The sequence below is a fragment of the Zeugodacus cucurbitae genome, chromosome 6, assembly GCF_028554725.1.
Source record: "Zeugodacus cucurbitae isolate PBARC_wt_2022May chromosome 6, idZeuCucr1.2, whole genome shotgun sequence".
NCBI classification, from domain to species: domain Eukaryota; kingdom Metazoa; phylum Arthropoda; class Insecta; order Diptera; family Tephritidae; genus Zeugodacus; species Zeugodacus cucurbitae.
In genome coordinates this window covers 44693130-44716431 of record NC_071671.1, presented here as the reverse complement: position 1 = coordinate 44716431, position 23302 = coordinate 44693130, and the positions used below count along the sequence as shown (strand labels likewise).

Sequence of the window (23302 nt, the reverse complement as noted above, 5' to 3'; positions counted from 1 at the left end):
GTTACAAAGTCAAAAAAAGAATGTCTAGAATTTCGGAAGCAATTGAAAGGCAAACACACGGCAATATCAGAAAACACCGCGTTTGTTAAATCGCTACTGTTAAACATATTTCAAATGTTTTTAATTGACATTTTTTGATTGTCGCTACTGGCCAGTGTTAATATTTGTGCAGAATTTGTTTATTATTGGTAACCGCTGCTGTAACGATCGGTTTGTATAGTGAGTGATTAACAGCAAAGGTACGCTAAACGTAGACCGAAATTTCAGTGCATCGGCTTATGTGTGTGATAATTGCCCTTAAAGTACTTATTATTGTGTGTGTGCAGAAACATTGATATTTCAAGTGCCGGTGCGATGCGTAAAACTCGTTCTCAAACTCAGGCCGAGGCCGCAATCGCAAATGCGGGACGTACGGTCTCCTCATCCAATTCACCATCCATTGTTTCATCGACAGAAAACCATGGTGCACAAAACATGAGTACGACAATTCGAGCGCCTCAAAATATCCAGATTGCAGCCGTAAGTGCACAAAAACGTATTGTGCCACAAACGGACCATTTCAAAATCAAGGTATGGTTAGAGATTATGGCAAGGCGCTTTATTACTTTTGTTAGTGAGATTCATGTCAATGCCGTGTTAAACACATTTTTTATTAATGAAAATTTTAGTTGTTTAATACAAAAACAATTTACAGCATTGACTACTGTCAAAAATCCCGCTATTTCGTGACCAGCTGTCCTTATAAACCTTTAGGTGTGTTTGCTACTTAGCGCGCCGTATAGTTGCCGTACCCGTTTATAAACTTATCGAATTGATAAAAGTAATTTAATATTAATGGTCAATAATTGCATGAGCGGTCAGAATGTATACCATGTTTTTAGTAACTTAAAATAGGCGTGAGTATAAACAAATAGCAATGATTCTTAGCAATTTCTACATCGGAAAGATTATGTATTACTTGACACTTTTCTATTTTACCTTGAATTTAAGCTTAATAATTCAGTGGCACTATAAATAAGAAAATAATAATACATAAGCATTACATCACATTTAAAAAAAATATTGAAGTTATATTATTTTCATGAAGTTAGTTTAAGTTATTATGGCAAACGACATTATAAACAAGTTTACAAAACATGACATAAAATACTGAAAGTCCACACATTTTATATAAACATTTAATATAAAATTATAATTTTTGTTTAATTTTTAATTTTTATTTTAGAAATTTGTGTCTCCTTTTTATGCACTATTTATCATGCTTTGTTGTGTTGATACTTCATTGAATACAACCGTTAGGTATGTTCACTGCTGTTTCAAATGAGATTTTATTTTCTGAAATAATGGGAAATTAATTCACACCAAACTGAAGTCGGTGCCGTCGCCGCCATATTCTTTGCAACTTAATTTTTGTGTGTTGAATGAATCCAAACCATAGCAGTTTTTCGGTGCATGTATATATTTCGTTGAAAATACATAAAATTTATTTAATTTAACATCAGAAAGTGATTTCCGGAAGGTTTTACAGATATTTAAAACAATGCTTATAATAAATAACGTGCAAAGTAATAATTTGTGTTGATTAAATCAAAAGCAGCTGAAAATTTTTTCCATCCCTCTTTTTGTTGAGAAAGTGTGCAATGCAAAGTAAAATTTATTGCAAATACTTGAAAAAATAATAATACAATGTTCACAGCACAGCTCTTTACATCAGGTATGAATTTATACTTTTTGTGTTTTAATCACATTTTGCGAAAAAAGTGGTTCAACTAAAAACAATAACAGTTATATGGTGAGTACGAAAAGTCAGTCAAAGGGCACATGCAAATTAATGGTTTGCGAACACCAAAATTTGTTTCATGTCGCAGTAGCGTGGGTGCTTCCCCCGACACTTATGGGTTGTGCAATTCGGAGAGCCTGTATATATAGTTAATTAAAACCAAAATAATTATAGAATACATCAGATAATCAGTCATCTTTAAATAAAAGGTATTGGTGTGTTGACTTAGACGTGCCTTGTTAAAAGTTTTATTTCTAACCTATATTTAAAATAAAATTTCCCGATGCCTTAAGGGCGGCTGCAGAAAAATAAAATATTATGTTTATACAATACTTTATTTATTCTTAGATTGGGCCATAGTAGTATTCGCTTCAGCATTGTTGTATTTTAAAAAATATGTAGCTGTATCCTATTTATTATTACAACTCGATACACAGTATATGTATTTAAACAATTTCTATTTTAGTTATCAAAAATTACATATTTTATACATAATTAATGTTTTTTAATGTAATTCACTTCAATCCTTCTATTGTGACTTTTCCAGGAATGTGAGGAAATGATAAATTTGCTTCGTGTGGTAGAACTGCAACAGATACTATCATTTTTGAACATTTCGTTTGGTGGTCGTAAAATTGATTTACAACGTCGCATCATCAACCTATTACATACAAACTACGACTTATTGTCACATAAAATACGTGAAGTTTACACACAATCAATGTAAGTTTACATATTTTTTATAAAATTGGCATAACGAATAAAACATAACATATATTATTACGTATATTACAGTGCGGAGCAACAGGCTCAACAGTACGGGCCAACAGATCCAAAAAGAATGTATTCACACATGCAAATGCCACAGGTGCAGCCCAATACGGCAGCTGGTCTGCCTAATGCGGGACAACCAACAGCTGTTGGTGCCCAACCAATCGCCGGTGTCCCGCCAACTGGGCCCGGTGTTGCCAACAATATGGTACCGTTTATGAATCCCATACCCACACATATACCGATTCATCCAGATGTACGTCTTAAGAAACTTGCTTTTTATGATGTACTGGGTGTGCTGATTAAACCCTCATCACTTGTGCCGCGTAATACACAGCGCATACAAGAGGTGCCCTTTTACTTTACATTGACACCACAACAGGCTACAGAGATTGCTTCGAATCGTGACATACGAAACAGTAATAAGATTGAACATGCCATACAGGTGCAGTTACGTTTCTGTTTATTAGAAACATCATGCGAACAAGAGGACTGTTTCCCGCCCAGTGTCAGTGTAAAGGTCAACAATAAGTTGTGCCAACTGCCGGTAAGTCGATAATGTGTTTGTGTTTATGTTTTATTATTTGTTTTTTTTTTTTTCTATTGTATTAAAATTTTTTTCATCTTATATAGTTTTATATATTTTTTAAACCAATATAAGTTTAGATTTTGTTTAAGTTTATTTTAGATTTTATTTATGACTTATACATTTAACGATTGGATTACACTAGCAGTTACATTTTGTCAAATTTATTTATATATTTATATTATTATTATATATATTAATTATTGTAAAAAATTTAAAAAACTATTTTATTTACTAAAAGATAGTCAATTATATTAATTTAATTTAAAGTCCTCTTTATACACTCGCAACAAAGTTGCTAAGAGAGTGTAATAGTTTTGTCCATGTTATATATACCAAAGTGATCAGAGTGACGAGTAGATTTGAAAACCGGATGTCTGTCTGTCCGTCTGTGCCAGCGATAACTTGAGTAAAAATGGAGATACCTTAATGAAACTTGGTACACATATTCCTTGGCACCCTGAGGAGGTTGGTATTGAAAATGGGCAAAATCGGACCATTGCCATGCCCACAAAATGAAAACCGGAAACCTATAAAGTGTCATAACTAAAAAAGTAAAATTTGATATAAGGAATCGCACTAGGGAGAATGTAATTTTTTTTGAAAAGTGGGCGTGGGCCCGCCACTATTAAGTTTTATGTTTGTTTATGGCTCAAAAACCATATCTCCGAAACTACTCGACCAATATCAATGAAATTCGGTTCATATCATTTTCCTGACATCCCAGTGTATACACTTGGAAAATGGTGCAAATCGGTTCATAACAACGCCTACTTTCCATATACCTGAACTTTGAAGAAGATCTGAATCGTTTACTTTACAATAGATGAAGTAAGCACTAGTGAAGATATCGGAACAGAACTTTGCACAAATTCTGCATTTATAGTGTGGTATCGCCCTTCTAAAAAACCGCCAAATCGGACGATAGGTTTTCAAGGCGTAATGTTTCATGAGCTCCCATATAGCTAATATTTTGGGATTCAAACTATTATTCCATTTATGTCGGATAATATGTGAGATATATCAGTAAAATTTAGTGAGCATATAGTCTTGGATAGAATATAGCTAGGTGTCAAAAATAGTTGAAATCAGTCCATGAATTACCCAGCCGCCATATACTATTTATACAGATTTTTGTTTTTTAATGGACTTCATGCCGAATATATGGGTCAAATTGTATGTTATATTAATAAAATTAAATAAATAAATTGCGAGAGTGTCAAATGTTCGGTTACACCCGAACTTAACCCTTCCTTACTTGTTTTTATTTATTTTAATTATTTATATATTTATTTAATTAATTTAATTTTACTAATCTTTTTTGCTATTATTTTGTGCTACCAGAATGTCATTCCAACCAACAGACCGAATGTGGAACCAAAGCGACCACCACGCCCCGTCAATGTTACAGCAAATGTAAAGCTTTCGCCAACGGTCACCAACACAATCACAGTACAATGGTGCCCTGATTATACGCGTGGCTATTGCATTGCCGTATATTTGGTGAAGAAGCTGACTTCAGCGCAATTATTGCATCGCATGAAGACAAAGGGCGTCAAACCAGCCGACTATACGCGCGGTTTAAGTATGCAAAACATCCATGCTCTGCGTAAGAGAACTCTTTTTGTTAAGCAATTGTTGTTGTTTCATTTACAGTTAAAGAGAAACTAACTGAGGATGCAGATTGCGAGATCGCCACCACAATGCTTAAGGTCTCGCTTAACTGTCCGTTGGGCAAGATGAAAATGTCCATACCATGCCGTGCATCGACGTGCTCGCATTTACAATGTTTCGATGCTAGTCTTTACCTGCAGATGAACGAGCGTAAGCCCACATGGAATTGCCCGGTGTGCGATAAGCCAGCCATTTACGACAATCTGGTCATTGATGGGTATGTTCGCCTTAAATTTATATGTATTTACATGTGTTTCACTTAATGTACGATTCATTGCAGCTACTTTCAAGAGGTGCTCGCTTCATCCTTACTTAAACCCGACGATACGGAGATACAATTGCATAAAGACGGCTCATGGAGCACACATAGTTTACGTAATGAGGCTCAAATCATCGATACACCGACAAAGCCTGTTGAAAAAGTCGAAGTCATTTCGGATGATATCGGTATGTACACTTCAAGCCACACACTTATCGCGCATAAACAAAATATGTACAATGTGTAATTTGCAACTTACAGAAGTCATCACCACTGAGGATGTGAAAATGGTCAAAGCTGGCGCACCGCCTGCTATTGCTAACGATCAGCCAACATCAACGACAAACAGTGAAACGGTTAGTTACTTTTTTGAATTGAATTCATGTTTTGCTTTAATTTTATTTATTATGTGCCTTTTCTATTAAATTATAACTGCATTTGCATCTCTGTGTGTGTGTGTTTAGGTGGATTTAACGCTCAGCGATTCCGATGACGATATGCCGCTGGCCAAACGGCGCCCCACCATTAAGCAGAATTCCGGCAGTAGCGCTACAAATTCGGCGGTGTCCACATCAAGCATTAATGGCAACGGCAATGGAAATGCTGCAGCAGGTAATGGCGGCACCAATGCCAGTCTGCGTAATGCACTACAACCGCCACGAACTGGTACGTTGGACGCTTATTCGTACTAAAGAAACAAACATTAAATCAAGTAATATATGTATATAGCCTACTATATATATACATATACATATATATATATATATATATATATTACTTAGTAGTAGTATCTAGCTGTAGTTTAGGTAGGAAGTCTAGGCATTAAATCAAAAACCCCACATTTGCACGAACAAGCGAAAAATAAGTATCTTGTAGTTCTTTAGCCTACACCAAACACACATACCAACAGTTACAGTTACATTTATCAATCCTACATTAGTTAAGTGCAACAATGTTGCTTATTTTTACAAGCTGCGTGTTTTACAATTCGATTGTCTTTTAATTTGTTTCTGTGAAGAAATTGATTGACACATGCGCACCAAAAAGACAAACGCTATAATTACTGAGTACGTGTTCTAATGCCGGTAGGGAGTTATTTGCTGAGTGAGACATTTTCTAGTACAACTATGCTGCTTGCTATTGTTGTTGTAGAAGGGGGTCGAGAATTGCTTTAGATTTAGTTACTCGAAATATTTTTTTTGTCTACGTTGTTGCGCCTCCCTATTGACAACAACAAAAATAATTGGCGATACTAATTTTATAATTATTTACATTAATGCTGGGTGCGCGTTGAAAACAAAAAAAACTTTTGTAGTGAAATTGCAATTAAACACCATAGTTGGCTAAATGACTTTAGTGAACGGTTCGATTGAACGCATGTGACGCGGTCGCGGACTAATAGTGAAAGCTTGTGTGGCAATTTAGTGTTAGCTGGTGGAAAATGGTGAGAGAGAGAGCCCAAACCCAATTATTGCCGACTCAATTATATCTCGAATTTCGATTTAGACGTTCTATATTTGAAAGTGCAGTAAATATTTTGCGATTTTAAGTGGAGGGAAGTGTAATGTAGTGAAGACAGCAATTTCAATAATTATGCAGAGTAAATGCGTTTTGTTGTTGAGGTTATGTCGTGTTGCATTTAAATTCCCGCTATAATATTGTTTTTGCATATGTATGTATATGTATTGTATTTTCGACCGAGTACCGAACGTTAATATGTCCTATATATGTGTATACATTTGGGTGGTCAACATTTCACTTGTGGTTCCCAACGGGTTTTTCAGGGCTAAAAGCTTCGGCAAAACTAAGTACTTTAACGCGTACGACAGAAAGTACATTAACGACACCAGTTGTGCAGCAAAAAGCGACCGTGGACGCCATAAGTAGCGGCAATGTTGCCGAAATAAAGCCAGTGAAGAAGAGAAAGACACCTACGGAATGTCCGAAAGAGAGTAGTTTAGCAAAGAAGGTGCGAAATGAAACCGCTTTAGACATTGACTCAACAATTGTGCCGCCAATCACAGCTACAATGGAAGTGTCATCCACTACTGCCATTTTGCCGAAGTCTAACGATGCACAGAAGACAACTGCATCGAAAATAAAAGCAACTGAAGATTTTCAAAAAGCACTCAGAGAACGCCGAAAAGCGTTTAGGGAATGTGCGAAGGTAACTGTACAAAAGTTTACCGAGCAGCTACATGACAATGCCAGTAATACTACGCACGAATCAAAGCCAAGCAGTAAGAGCAAATTAGGTGCGTCCGCAGTACACGCGCGAAATAAATGAAATTGCATAGGAAAAGTTTGCGAGCTAAAGCTATTATAAGCTGCGCATACATTTGTTTTAACACAAGCGACTTTTTAGTTGTCTTAACAGAATTTCAGAATTTTGCTGAATTCATGCATTTAAATGTTTACCCAATGCGAAATCTATTTTTTTCATGAATTTTTCTTAAGTGCTTTCACTTCTTTCGCGTCCGCGTGGCGCCACGCATGCCGTTGTGTTTTGTTTTTGTTTATGAGCTATATTACTTTAAGCCACACACCAAATGTAAACACTTTCTGTGTAAAATGAAAGCGTAAATTAAATGAATTATTTCAACATGTTGTGCGTTTAGTGCATTTCAAAATTAAATTAATGAAATTAAACAAAAGTGATTGACTTTCATCCAGCACTAACACTTCCATGCCGAGCTACTTTGCGTTGATCGCAACACTTTTGTTTTTGCTTTTGACATAATTTTGAACAAAAGTAATTTGTGTGTGATTTTCTGCTCAAAAATTATTTCAAAAATAGCAAATACATAGTTCATCAAAATTGAATTGTTACAAAAAATTATACCATTGCATTTTGCAAATTTCGGTACTTACGTAAAATTCCAAACCAATACCATTACACGACGTCGCTGCCGCAACATCATCAACATCGTCAACATCATCATCATCAACAACAATAACAACAACGTTTTATGCAATACTAAAAGCCAACAACAAGCTCAAGAAATCAGCGCAACCAGCAAACAGCAAGCAACTCCTTGTCTACTAAAGGAAGTGTCACTCACACACATAAACACACACGAACAAACACACGCACACAAATTGAGACGCCATGCTTATTGACTTCGAAAAGGTGCAGCGTTATCAGAAGTTGGTCGAGTCGAGCGTCATAGTGCTGATCGGTTTGTTTATGCATATGAATCGCATAAGCATAATCGAATTAAAATATTCCCGCCTGCCACTGTTAACGCCCAATGTGGCCTCAAGCCTATTCGTATTCTCTGTGCTATGTATATTGACGAAATTACGTCCACTCTGGCCGAGTGCATTGCGTAAGCCGCAGCGTGCGTTGATCTTCTTCATTGAATTGTCACTGATCTTGTATGCCAATGATTTTCTGTTGCGTCAAGTGTGGTTGCCCAGTTTGAAGTTGTTGAATTTCATTTGTCGCTTTCTCGGTCAATATGTAATCGTGGCGAACGAGTCATTTCTGGCCAATAATGCGCCCACATTGTCATCGTGGATACGTAATGATGCCTTCTATATGGCACGTTTCCTGCTCGCCGTCATCGCATTCGTCTTTATGATCGACATAACGGGCATATTGGAGTTTACATTGAAGGTCATACGACCGAGTGATAGTAGTACATTGCGTTACTTTGGTGGCAATATTGACGATGACAACGCCGATCCGTTGGCCGCATATAATTACGATGAGCCCATGTTGGATCTCAGTGTGCCGATACCGTCCAGTGATACACACAGTCTGACCAATAGTTTGGTCGAGTTGGATTCCACTAGTTTTGATGTTAACGATTTGCCGTATGTACCGCAAGAGGATCTACTCAATTTAGGGCACCGTGTGGGGGCGCGCCGGCGTCGCCAGCCGATGCGTAAGGCGAAACGTGGCAAAGTTGTGTTGAATGAGACGGAAAACGAGTGCACTTGTTGATGTTGAAGCGCTTGTGCGAATGCTTATACAATTTTGTGGATTTATGAACTAATGTCTTCTTTTTGTCTAAATGTTTATTTGTATGTATGTATATTTTTAACAATGTATGTGCAATATGCCTAGACGTGTCTACCATCTGTATGTTGATGTATGTATGTATGTCTGTGTTTTCTTCTGTTTTATAAACGAACAAAGCGTAACATTTTGTATAACACTTAATATGAAAGGAATAAATTTGAATAAACCTCTATTATATATATTTTTTTTTGCTAACGAGAGAAAAAATATGAATTTTTTATTAGCAAAATATGTTGCGTGCAACTATTGTGCTTCTCCTCGTACTTTAATCGTTATTTTTATTAGGGCGTGTCATTTGTTAGATCGCGGTAAATACTAATTGTGAGGGCGTTTGAGGTAGTCAATTGTAAGCTAGGTCTTGGTCTTCTCCCTCCCTAATAACTGCATTAGGCCAAAATACTGTTTTTCCATCTTTAGAATTCAAATCAGTCCTTATGTATGAGCAGTTTAATTTAAAAACCTATTTTTTTATTCGTAGTACCTTTATTTTGCAGCCTTTTGTTCCAAGCATTTATTATATAAACAACCAGTTATAAACTTTATCCCTCTAACTTTATTTGGAGTAAAAGTAGGACAAGGTTCTAAGGTCATTAGTTCGTTGTTCTATCTCATATGCGCCAAAATGTAGGCAACGTTTGTTATGGTTTTTTGAAAACAATCATATATACACACATACATTGGTATGCAGTAGGAAATATACCAAATTTTGAGCCTTTTATGCTTAGAGTAGACTTGTGTATCATTATTAAATCAATTCATAAATAATTTATGAATAACTTCTGATCGAAATGAGAATTTTATCGGGATTTTTGGTGACAAAAAGTTCAATATTTGTAAGGCATTTGTTTGGAAATTAGTTTCATGCAAATAAATCGCTTACAAAAACACATTATGCTAATTATTGTTGTTTTTTATAATTACAACAATTTATATCTCATCTGATACCCACGATCACTCCTCAGAACATTTAAACCAGACAAATAACAAAATGATAATACAAAATACTGAAGAAAAATTCAAAAAATATCACACCAACAATTTCCACATAAAATATTTAATAATTTTTTTCACACTTTCTACCATCCACCCCTTGCATTTGAGAGAGATTTGTCGTACGCATTCAGAAATCAGTAAGATTATAGAAGATCATCGCCATTAATATCACTTGTTGTTGTTGTAAGAATGGGAAACATATTGTAAATTTAATGTTTGCAATTTTTTCTCTTTTCTCTCGTTTTCTCTATTTTTATTCCCCAACAAATAACGATTTTTTTGTTTGCTAACTACATTTCTGCCTGTGCGGCGCTGATGCATGCGACTGTGGAAAAACTCATGCAAAAAACAACAAAAAATACTGAAATGAAACGAAAACAAAAATACACAACAAAAAGCACAACAAAAGGAAATGGTGGAGGAGAATGAACAGAATTTTCAATGTTTGGAACTTACTGATTCATCGCCCAGTATGCATAGCGTTGACACCAGAAACGAGCTATACAGCGACATCATGAATCAACAGCAACAACAACAACATTATGCACATGAACACCGTCAGCAACAGCAACAGCAACAACACGAACAAATGCAAAACAATCGTCGTGGCAGCAGCGTAAGTAGTGCCACAAGTGTATCCTCCAATTCGGCTGCCACATCATCGCTGGCCACCACAGCAATGGAGTCCACATCGGCTGCGTCCAATGAGCCAGAACCGTAAATTCCGAACGGCTGTTGTGTTGAATTGTTGGTATTTCGTATACATATTTTGTGTATTTTTGCATGAGCTGAGGTTTTTTTCGTTTGTATTTTGTATAGGAAATACTAGATAACTTTGATTTAAGACCATTTTTGGTTACGCAATCAATTTAATTGAGATTCTGAAATTCGCTGCTCACTTACAAAATTATTTTTTATGGAATTTCTGAAAATAATAATTTTTGAAAAAAAATTGTCCTTATCGGCATTAAGAATCATGCAACTTTGAACAAAAACGTTTTTGTGGACTTCACCACTCGTTCGGTTATGGTACACACCAATTGTTGGTCGTGATCCCCGATTTCGTGAAAAGTTGTTCGGAAAAAGTATTCTACATGCCAGATCATGATATTTCCCAACCTTTCTATATAATTCTCTCTGTTGCTTTCATTATTCCGAATCTTTGGGAGTTTTGAATATCGGACTATTGTTAGGTTGTTTTTGAAATCAAGTTTTTTCTATGAAAAATAATCAAAATTATGGTAAATGGGTTTTTCTAATAGTTTGCACCCTCGATAGTTCTTATTAAACCTCCGAGTTCTACAAAGAAAATTGTTAGCTTCTTAAGCCTTAAAAGAGGCTACAATTTTGGTTTGAATTCATCAAGTCCGCCTTTACTATTATTGTCAAACACTTCATAAGACCTCGATAGTTCTTGTTAAACCTCTGAATTTTATAAAAAAAAACTGTCCACAATAAATGTTTAGCTTTTTCATCCTTAAAGGAGTCTATAATGGCGGTTTATATTAACAAAATATTACTTAACAAGACTCGAGCCATCTCTTAAATATTTTTGGTATAAACTACTTTCTATTAGTTTTAAAAACACCCATGAAGTTAAGTAAATAGTTGCGTGTGGTTCACAGAAAACATTATAGATAATTTAATTGTAAAGATATGCAGTAAGTTTAAGACACACAAAATAGCAAACTTTTAACTCAAACTGAAAAAAATACAAATCTATAGTTTAGGATGTTATGAATACTTATAAGTAATGCAGAAACTAATTTAAGAAACACATACATATTTAATGCGTTAGACCTAAAACATAGTGCAGCAGAAACGAAAAAGAGAACATGTGCGCTAGTGTTGAAGAAAGCACGTTTTTAGGCGTGTTGCGCTAATCGCTTTTGAACTCTCACGCCACTATGTTAGAGCGCTTAATTCGCGCTGAATAAGGGAGATACCGTTTAGGCTATGCTTTCGAATAATAGTTATGTTATGTTAGAAATAGTTGCTGTTGTAATTAGTTAAAATAGTCGTTTGCTGAAAGCTGCCTAAAAGTACGCAACTAAAAGTGGCGTAAACTCCTAAATGTATGCAACATAATTAGACATTATTTTCACACATTCATTTGTCCCGAGATTTTTCAATATAATTTATTTTTAATATATTTTAGCCTTCCACATTTATTATACACACATATTTTTGAGACAGTGTAAGAATTTTTTTGTTCTGAATTTTCTGAATTAAATTTATTAAGCTACATAAGCATATAGAGTGGCGCAACGTTGAATTATTTTGAAAGTTAATTGCTAAAATTTATATAATTTGCATAAATAATTAATTTATTTTTTTACTAAACATTTCATTTTCATCATTAAATTAAAAACAAATATATATTTTATATTTACACTTTTTATTAATTTTTGAATTTTTATATTTATTATTAATTCTTAAGTTTTTAATTAATTGGATACTTAACTTTTTTATTTGTGATTTTGTTTATTTTTTTTTTTATTATATAAATTTTTTCCCTCTAAAAAATATTTCTTGTATATATGTACACCTGTAAAACAGTAAAATAATTAAGTTTAAATTTTGTACATTTCATGCGCCACCCTGTATGTTTGTCGCACAAGTCCCCGCGTTAATAAGAGCACACCGTGTGCGCGTTAAATACTTTTTATTATTACACAATCGTTTAGGGGTTTACTGCATCTAAAAATACACCAGGTGTTTATTAAAAGAAAGATGCATTGCTATTACTAAAGTAAAGTAATGTGGGGAGCCAAATCTTTCAGAACATTCTGCGTATATAAATACTAGTATATAATTATACACATACATATTTTGATAAACTGTAAAGAAATCATTTCTTAATTAGTTTAATACTAACAAAGTGTTGTTAATTTTTTTTTATCCATCTAAGAAAAATGGCGTTTTATTATTTCTTACCTTTACACACACATACACACACGCTCACAACGCTTTACATATTACCATGAAATCATGCTTTTAAAACGGCAACAGTATTTTGAAATACTGTTATTTGAGTTGTTTGTAAAATATTCAAAATTTCCGGTACCAAAATATTAATATGATTTCAATATTATTTCCAAAATCACAAATGTGGAATATTGAAAAAAAAAATCGGTATAAGATTTTCAAATATTCGGTACTAATATATTTCAAAAGTTTCGGTATCATAGGATTTCGAAAAAAAAATTAAACTATTTGGGTACGAGACTAAAGTACCAAATTCTTAACGTATTTCGGTATAAGATTTTCAAATTTTCGGTACCAACATTAAAAAGCGGTACCAAATTATTCAACATATTTTTTTTACTTCATACCAACAATTTTGTAAGACTTCGGTCCTGATTTTATAATAAATAAATAAGAGTTCAAACATTCGGTACTAAATATTTGAAGAATTACGTTACCATCATTAAAAAAAAATATTCAATATTTGTTATGTAAAAATTTTCTTAGGTTTCAGTACAGATTAAAAAAAACAACGGTACAAAAATATTTATAAAATTACGGTACCAAATTGTTAAATTTTTTTTTGCAAAAAGTTCAAAAATTCTTTAAGTTTTCGGTACAGATTTACAAAAAAACGGATTTTCAAAAAATGCGGTACAAAAATATTTAAACAATTACGTTATATACGGTACCCAAATATTTCTAAAAATATCTGTCGGTTCCAAAATAACGCATTTTGAGGCACACTATAACCTAGGGTACCCACCTTCATCATTGCTTTCGATTCATCTATTCACCTTCCGCTTAGTTATCACACACGGTCAAAACCACTTCATTATTTTGTATAATTTAATTGATTGACTGCATAATTTTTAGGTATGCGCGTTGTGATGCGTTGAAAACGATCGTTTTGCATAAGTGCTCGAATGTGCAGACATTCCGACATACATACCGGCAAACATACATATAAAATTCTTACTAAGTAAGAAATGTAAATGCAAAACATAAAATAATACAAAAAGAACTGATTCAAAGAGGCGAAATGTTTTGAATTACAAAAACAAAATGTAGCAGTGTGTGTGTGTGTAAAGGAGGAAAAGAAATTTGAATTTGAAAAGTGTTTTGGAAAATCGTGCAAGTACACAAGAGATGCGTGTGAAGCAGAAGAAGAATAAAAAGAGAAGTAGAAGAAGAGGCAAAATAATGTTGCTAGAATGCAAGCAGATTATATAAAGCACAGTTATTATTCGAATAGAAGTAAAAAAAAGAACAACAACAATCAAACTATATTTTCCTTTGCAAGGAAGCACAGACCGCCCTAGTAAAATAATATTATTACATAATTACATAACTAGAACTGGCGCAAACGATTCAATAAAACCACAAAAACAAAAATAGTATAATGTAATATAAAGAACTAGAAGTAAAATATAGCAGACGTGGAAGTGGAGAAGTGAAAACACAACAAGAACAAATAACATAAAACTATCGGCTGGCATTAACTTTGCCTTTTTTGTAATACAATAAAATGAACAAAACCGAAAAAACAAAACAAAAAATATGTAACAACTTTTGTTGTAACTGTAAACATATAAAATGCGAAAAGTACATACATACATACATACATATATCAGCATATTGTATTTAAAATTAAGTAAAATTGTTAGTATACTAAAATTAATTTAATATTAAATAAAATAAAAAATGAATTATACAAAAACAAAAAAAAAAGAAAAGATTTTCAAATTTTAATGTAAAAAAAAAAAACAGAAAAAGAATAATTTATTTAATAAAAACAATTACAATTAAAAAGAAATACAATATATATATATAATAAATATATCTATTATGCAGCAAAACAAAAAATATTTGTGAATTTATTATTTGTTTTATTTACGCTTTACAAAATGGTGGGTGCCTACTTTGTTGTTGTATGTTCTTTCGCAACTTTCTCGCTCATATTAGGTTAACGAAATGGTTTCTTACAGTTTATTGCACTTAATTCAACTAAACATAATTTATTTGTAATACTCAATTCTTACATATTTTACTATTAATTCGTTTTTGTTATATACTTACATACATACAGATATATACATATACATCTATTAAGTATATTTAGTCTAATATGAAACAGTTTTTGCCGAGCACAGTTGTGGTGAAATTAATGTTGCCACAACTAACAGTGCAGTTTTTTCTGGACACAGTACGGTTTGGAAATTGGGTATTCACTTTCTATTGAGTTTCATATACATAATAAAATGTAAATTGTGCGAAATCGGCTAAGCACAACACCCACTTTCTATATATCATCACAATCACGCCTATATTCCATTCAAGATCGGTTCTATATTATCGTTGGTTTATTTGATAACTCCAAATATTAACTGGTTTGGTTCAGTGTGGACTGATGGCCCCCTTTTTTAATTTCACCTAATGACTTATCCCTTTTGTCGAGGCTACATATCTTCATAAATTGTTGAATAGATCGCCTTACAGATAAGTTAGACCAGTACTCGATCCCTTTTTATTTGATCAACATCAGAGCGACAAAAGTGCCTTTAAAAAGCTTATTATACTATTATTTCACTGATTGTAGTCGGGTTAAAATTTGTAACATTTTTTGACCATCGTATTTGGTAAATTTTCATCAGGGTTGCAAAAGTTATGATAAGAAATTGGGGTTCGGTCTTCGATTACTGACCATTAGCAATCAATATTAGAGATCTTAGTGCACCTCACGTACTACCGTTCTTTACTTCTCAAGAATTCCGCAGACCAACACACTATAGCACCTTTAACTTTTTTAAGACTAGAAGTTTGAGTTCTGTGAAGTCTCCATAAAAGAACTGTCCAATGTAATATCAAGACTGAAACTCACTTCAGGAATTCCATATTATTAGAATTTGTATAAATTATACGTTTTTGACCCTTTAGAGGAGTGGAATTCGTTTACAGGGTTAGGCGGGTTTTAAAATTTTGAAAAATTTCTTTCGTCTTATTAAATAGTATAATATGTTTAAAATATTATTCACAAATATAAAATCGAACCAAGTAAAATTCTAAGTGATAGATGAAAGTTCCGCCCATCTGGCCACGTCAGTTTGAATGTTAAACTTTAAACAGATTCATCTCAAAACACAAACTTTTAAGTCGGTGGATACGATATCTCGAAAAGTTATGGAGCGATTTTTTTAAATTTTGCACACATCTTTGAAATAACATGGTTAATGAACGAAGGATTTGTTATATATTTATTACAATTGTCTTTTTCGAGCCAATAAATGCTGAAGTGAGTTTTTTGTTAAAAATCTTTTTTTCTTTCGTTCATTAACAAGATTTATCCATTTACTGTCGAAATATTTTTGGTTTTTTGATTTTAGACCAACCAATAATGAGTTATGCTGTCCACCGCAAGGGTCTTATTATAGACACGTCTTGGGAGATTACGGCTGAGTTTTCGAATTTTTAAATAAAAATTTCACAAAAATATGTTTGTATATATTTAAAAGAAATACCCTTGTTTTCAGCCTCTGAAACCCACCTAACCCGTTCAATTAACTTTTTTAATATGTGTTATTTAGATTAAGCCTCAAAATGTCTAGAATTCATATCTGTTTGAACTGGCTATATAATTTTCGAACAATATCTTTATTACAAACACAACACATCAATCACAGTTCCTTCATTCAATTTTTTTAATTTTAAAAATAAATAATACATTTTTTTTTCAGAAGCCGACACCACCATAATATCATTAGATTCACCCTCACCACCGAACAGTCCAACATACTCCGAGAGAGGTGAGTAGAGAGCGAGAGAAGAGTCTTCTTTCATTGGAGCTACGCTTACAGCGATATTTATATTCATTTTGGTACCTTTTGTATTTTTCCACCCATAGACGTCAGCTCCGCGGAGACTCCCACAGCCTCAAATGTCGTCTACACGTCTAGTAGTAAGAATAGTGATTTTCTTCTGAATCCCTACGCTTTTCGTAGATAAACACAACATAGGCCTTCGCTGCATTCGAAATTTGAATACGTCTAGTTTATAAACAAACAAAATAAAAAAAAAATAAAAAACAAGTATTTCAGCTAAAACTTATACAAATGACATAAGTGCTTTCATATGAATATGAAAATGAAGAAAATGCGCGATTTTTCTTAATAATTTAAATTATTTATAATTTCATTAAATTGAAATACATATCCATAATTACAGAAATGACATCGATTGATGCGACATTGCTTACATATTAGTTTATAATTTAAAAAATAACGAAATAATCATAAATTATTACATATGTACATATATACATTTGTATTCATACTTCTTAATTTTGCGCGGCATTTCGTGTTTTTTGTTGTAATAAATTACATACATACATATGTATATAGCACACAATTCCTTAGCTCTTAAGTTACACCCATTCGTACATACAAACGAAAAAAATATATTCTTTTTTTTCAAATAATATGAACAAGGTACAAATTTCATTGAAGCCACTTATGCATACATACATACCTTTTTACCTAGTAGTATACACATAAATACACATATACATATTTTTAAATTTGAATAAAAAGCATTTATAATATCAATTCGTGTTTATTCTTTACACGCGGTAAGCTTCAAAGGATTTTAAGTCAGTTAAATATATTGAAATTTCTTTTTTTTTTTTTTAATATGCATGAGAGCTTATTGTAGGTTAGAACGATAGTACGATTTAATTTAATTTCTTTTATTTTATTTTATTTTATTTTATTTTATTTTTAAATTTTTGTTTCGCATTAAATCGAGTCAACGCAGCGTTTACGATTCGAATATAACGGATGTTTTAGCGGTATACAGTTTCCTAGAGGGATAGCTGTCAAAACAATTGTCAAAGTAAACTCGTGGGTTTGACATTTCACTTCAGTATAATTTGGTAAATGAAATTGAAGTCACGTAATTCACCTAAGCTTGACTTTCTATTATTTTTTTTGTATTTTTTTTAGTTTTTTTTTTTTAATAAAAAATCTATACCTTTAAAAATGTTCTAAAACTCCTATCAATCAGAAATGTAAAATACAATTTAATAATCGATTTATATATCACAAATTGATTGAAAATATGTAATAACATGCGGTTAGTTATTCATCGATTCTTTTGATTTTTAATTACAAAATAATTTTTGGTGTAATTTTACCATTAATATTTTTAACTTTTTGCTTTAAAACTTGGCAGTCTAAATAAAATTTTAGCTCATGGCGAGGAAAACGTCATTATAAATGATTATTCGGTAGTTACCGAGCCTATTTGTTTATAAGACCTATATAATTCCCCCCATTTGTAGTCACCACTACCTTATCGTAAGAGATTTGAGTGGCCAGTCAGAAGGTCTTACAGTATTTCATTAGTTTTATATTGGCGAATCTTTTACTGTGAAAAGATTGCGAACTTATATCCGAATGATATTTCTCAAAATATATATAATATATTTTTTTAAAGTTCATTCTTCTCATAACAAACAAACTGCTTTTCATGCTTTCAAAGATAGTGAAATTTTACAATTCGGCCTCTTAAACAAAAATTAATTTTGTAAGATAGAACCCAATAACCTTGTTCTTGGTTTATATGTTGCGTTGTGTTGTATAATTATTTGTATACAGCTAGGGATGGCAAACAATTTTTTTTAATCGATTAAATAATCAAATGATTAATTGCAAGATATCAAAAAATAATTGCAATTAATTGCAATTAATGTAAAAAAATCGATTAATCGATTAATTCCAATGTTTGCAACACTGCGTAAAAATAAAACCAATAAAATATAGGAGACTATATTCTTATTTCAGACATTCAATTGTGTTCGTATATACACAAAAACAAAAAACGGAAATAAAATTAAAATATCATATTAAAAATTCATTTGTCTTAGCATAAAGGATAATATATTCATTGAATATATTCAGAAAATTTAGAAGTCTGTTCAACCAAGTTTGAAGAAAAAGCAATTTCGATAAACTTTTTGTTGTCAAACGATTGCGTTTTTCGGTCGCAGTTGCACTCGCTTTTGAGAAAAGCCGCTCAGCTAGTACTGGTACTTTTTTGAAAGTCCGTACAGTTTGGGTAAACGGTTTTCATTTCTTACCAAGCATAAATAGTGTTTCGACTTAGTTCTAATACCTGACAATTCAAATAAAACCTCAATTCATCTTGTGGAGATGTAAAATCGTTGTCCCTCCTCCTTCTTATGTGCACTAGAGTGCACAAAATGGTGTCAGTGTCATCATCACTTAGGGAAACATTGTCTTTACTCCAAGATTGCAGAGTCTAATTTGTACACATATATTTATATATAACTAGAAGAAATTTAAAATGTAATACCGATTGCTCCGACTTACCACCAATTTGCAGGCTACAGTTGCATGCTTTAATTTTAAATGCTGCAACATATTTGAAGTTTATTAGAAAATTTTAAATTTTTGCAGCAAAGTTGACATTTAACGTAGTTATTGCTTATTTTATTAAAAAAATGTCCACACTTCGCTTTTAACTGGCGCCATTGCTCTTCAAACAACTGAACGTAAAATGCGTTTGACTTAACTGTAAATGCAGTGTTACCAGACATTCATTTGTTGATATTAAACTACGTTGACATATTGGAATTTAACTATGTTTACACCGTTTGCAATTTCGACCCTTGTAGCTAACTTAGATGAACATAAAATGTATTAAATTTCAAAATGCTGTTTGCGATTATTTTGCAATTACTCGAGTAATAGTCGAGTAATTAGAAAAGGTGTTTCGATGCAATTAAATCGTAAATTGAATGAAAATAATCGATTAATTTAATGAAATGATTAATCGTTGCCATCCCTATATACAGCATTCGACGCGAAGTACCAAACTGCTCTATAAATCACTCATCATCATTGATTTTTTTATGTAAGACATATTAACGGAAAGGATACACTTATAGAATTAAAAAAAATAATAATAATAATAATATAAAATTCAAATTTTCGAATTTAAAGCTATTTTTTACATTTTTGACCTCAAAAAAGCATTTTATGAATGCGTAAAATTTGAAATTGTTATAATTCTTTTGATGGTAATGTAGAGAAGGACCTCACTAAATTTCGGATTTAAATTTACACTCTCTTTACAATGCGCTCTCTGTTTCACTCCATTATATTAGCTATCATTTCGTCAATATTCGAGCTATTTCATCCGCTTTGAATAGTTTAACGATTTTTCTCAACTCAAAAAAAGCTCTTCTCTTTTTTATTTAGTTTGGGTCACACTCCTCTAATTTTAATATTATTATATTTTTATCCATTTACTTTTCGCAATTTATTATTTTGTTCTTGTGTTTCTTTGTGTTTTTTATCAACATTAGTTTTTTCATATTATCCTTTCTTTTACTATTTATTTCATTAATATAGTTATTAAACACACCCATAACGCCCACAACAACCACACCAACCGAAAGTTCGATTTTTATAAGGGTATTTCATCACAAAAATTAAAACCTATTGAGAATCGTCACTGGTGGGCATACAATGGTCGACGGGGAGACCGGAAAAAGTCGTAAATATGTGTGAAAAAATCCTCAACTCAACTTTGCTGCGGAGCACTCAAATTTTTCCTGTTAATAAATCTTTGAAATAGTAAATTTGTTAAAATTGTTTAGAACACCTTTCCGAATCTTCATAAATTTTTAGTTATGCTTGTTATTTTATTTTCTATATCTGTGTATATATATTCATGTTATTTGTAAATTCCAAAACTTTTTATAATATTTATCTATTAAAATTTTGAAATTACTCACTTATTTTAATAAAGACACGTTTTCTTCATAAAATAGCGTCCTAGAGAAAACTGTGAATATCTCAGTTAATCTTTCCCTTTCAAATGGCATTTCTAGGGAACCAATAAGAGTTAGAGGAGTGCGTGCCTCACACTCACACTCAAGAATCCTCGCACACTTCGACTTCATCCCGAGGTTATTGGACCATCACCATATCGCTGAGCGTAGCCCTGGCTATACCTTCTTTACACTAACTCCTTTAAGGAAGCTTTAGGTGGTAAAGAGTCGCTGGAAGAGAGGCTTCTTCGCGGATAAGTGGAAGTAGGCGAGGAAGGTAGGTGGAGGAGTTTACTGTTGAGAACTACTTATCAACTATAGTTTTAACGTTTTCGACTACTGTTTTCGACTGTGTCTCGACTACTTTCAAGCGGAGGTGGCTGCTATAAAGGTAACGACGGATATATTACTCCGTGGCGCAGCAACCTTCAGTTCGATGACTGGCCGCTGAAGGCTGGTTAAGGAATATTTAAATATCTTTACTATCAGTGGTATCGTGCTACTTTACAATTTTTCTTACCGGAATCGTGGGTTAAATTGGAGCCCCGTTATCTAATGTGGTTTACGAGAACGGGCGTTTTGCATCAGCTGAGCTGTACAAGTGCTGGGCTGTCACTAGCCAGTAGCTATGTTACGCAGTAGCTAAATCTTTGTGGCCCAGGGTGAATCGCAAGATGAAAGTTCATTTGCCATTTGTGGTAGGGGTTACAACTGACCATTGTCCCAGCAAGGTCCAATTTTAGCGGATGATAATTGTAGAAGCTGCATGGAAGAGGACGAGGTGGAATTATATCATCAGTTTCTTCTGGAATGTACCGCTTTGTGAGATGAAGACAAATATTTCTTTGATTTCATTTTCTTAAACAACCACGCAAACTAACTGATAAAGAAGGGATAGATAAACATGTTTCCCTTTGGGGAACAGCCTTACAACCTAAGCTAACCTACATAGGACTGACTACAAAACATATCGATTTCAGGATCCGAGAGGGGTTTTCATCGGAAAGCTACGAACTCTTCAGCCTGCCTGGAACGTAGTATATACTTACAAATACTAATCGAGTACAACAAGTTATGACTAATTGTTGAAGGAGACTGTGAATAGAATGAAATCGAACTTAAATATATATCTGAATAGAATCCAATATACAGTAGAAGTGAGAGCAGAGCTTATTAATGCTCACTACAATTCCGTATAAAATCGAAAATCATTGTCAGCAAATTTCTTACATTGACCTCGTGCCGTTTGCATCGCATCGCTGCTTAGGTTGCTAACACAGGAAGCACGTTTTGCATGCAGCACTGCAACGCAGGAAATGCACTAAACTCAACGCCTGCATAATTAACGATGTTGGAAATTATACGTTCGCGTACAGCTGATCAAATGAACGTCAGCGTCGAGTGTAAGAAGAGCGACAAGCCACATAAAGCGCAGCAACCGTTTAGGAAAATACGCAGTAGGAGGTGACGAAAGACGCGGAGTAAATCGAAGTGGAAATCAATACTCATTAATTGAGCATACTAAGTAACAGGTGAGTATGATAAGCGGTGGTCTGAACTCTCCCGGTTGCTGTCGTGAGAGAGAAATCTTTGAAGCGCTCTCGTGAAGAGAACGCTTAGGCTTACAGTTAGGTGTTCACTCATATAATCACACACACTCTGGAAGTTTGGTTTAAGCGCGCAATTGGAAACTTTTGCGAATAAAACACACACAAGCGCAAATAGAAGTCCAAGTCCGAGACGTAGTCGAAGCTGAAACAGAAGCTCATGTCGCAGTTACTCGTTGTACTTGTAATCATTGGTGTCTGCGCTAAGCTTTTCTCCGGCAGTTACCTGTAAGTTCGCCACGGTTTTTTCTTCACAAGCGACTTCAGTCGTTTCTGAGACGTTCGCGAGTGAAGTACGTTGTGCGCAACAACAAGCAACTGTTCGCCGCTTCAAAGTGCCGCTAACGTATTGCCGCTCCCCGCCAATCGATTCCTTTTGAACACCAGTTTTAGTTCAGGTGTTTCTGAGCGCTATTCTTCGTGTTTTTTTTGTTTTTCTTCGTACTCGTAAGTGTCTCGCACTTATTTAAGTGCAGTGCGCGGTCGTGCTGTGTCCACGTCGGTGACGTTGGCGACGTTTGAATTTCTGTTTTTTTATCTTTAAAGTGAGTTTGTGTGTGTGTGTTTGTTGTTTTGTTTGGTTTTATTTCAATTTTAAGTGGACTTGACTGTCGTGGTAGAGCGCGCAAGTCGCCGCTTGATACTCGCCACCACATAACCCGTGGCATATATTTTGCTGCGCACATGTCTCAAAAGTGCATAAACAAAAACATTTGGAATGGAACTTAAAAATAGCTGAAATACAAGCATATTTAGTTGGCAAAAAAAAAACAAAAACAAAAAGTT

At 33.5% G+C, this 23302-nt stretch overlaps 3 protein-coding genes across 16 annotated transcripts in view; 2 read left to right on the top strand and 1 right to left on the bottom strand.

The window, feature by feature from the left end:
- LOC105209822 (phosphopentomutase) overlaps positions 1-23302 on the bottom strand; it is a 49952-nt gene that overhangs the window by 18295 nt on the left and 8355 nt on the right. The gene's annotated exons all lie outside the window — the stretch shown is intronic.
- On the top strand, positions 10-23299 carry Pias1_2 (E3 SUMO-protein ligase PIAS2). Of its 10 annotated transcripts, XM_054233963.1 has the most exons (11): positions 12-570; positions 2328-2503; positions 2576-3098; positions 4482-4722; positions 4794-5028; positions 5092-5258; positions 5332-5426; positions 5535-5736; positions 16792-16860; positions 16959-17012; positions 20488-23299. In XM_054233963.1, the coding sequence occupies exons 1-11, from the start codon at positions 355-357 to the stop codon at positions 20634-20636; spliced, it is 2127 nt and encodes a 708-aa protein (XP_054089938.1). In that variant the 5' UTR covers positions 12-354; the 3' UTR covers positions 20637-23299. The 10 variants fall into 10 exon arrangements, with proteins under 10 accessions (XP_054089937.1, XP_028894620.2, XP_011178727.2 ...); XM_054233964.1 differs by lacking the exon at positions 20488-23299 and having other exon boundaries at positions 5535-5682; positions 16959-17658; XM_029038789.2 differs by lacking the exon at positions 20488-23299 and having other exon boundaries at positions 16795-16860; positions 16959-17658.
- Positions 22824-23302, top strand: part of LOC105209815 (uncharacterized) — a 140356-nt gene continuing 139877 nt past the window's right edge. For 4 of the 5 annotated variants that reach the window (XR_008471859.1, XR_008471858.1, XM_011180424.3 and 1 more), the window contains exon 1: positions 22922-23061. The gene's annotated coding sequence lies outside the window, so the exon portion shown is untranslated. Of the gene's footprint in view, positions 23062-23302 lie in introns of all 5 variants that reach the window. The other variant, XM_054233953.1, reaches the window with a different exon arrangement.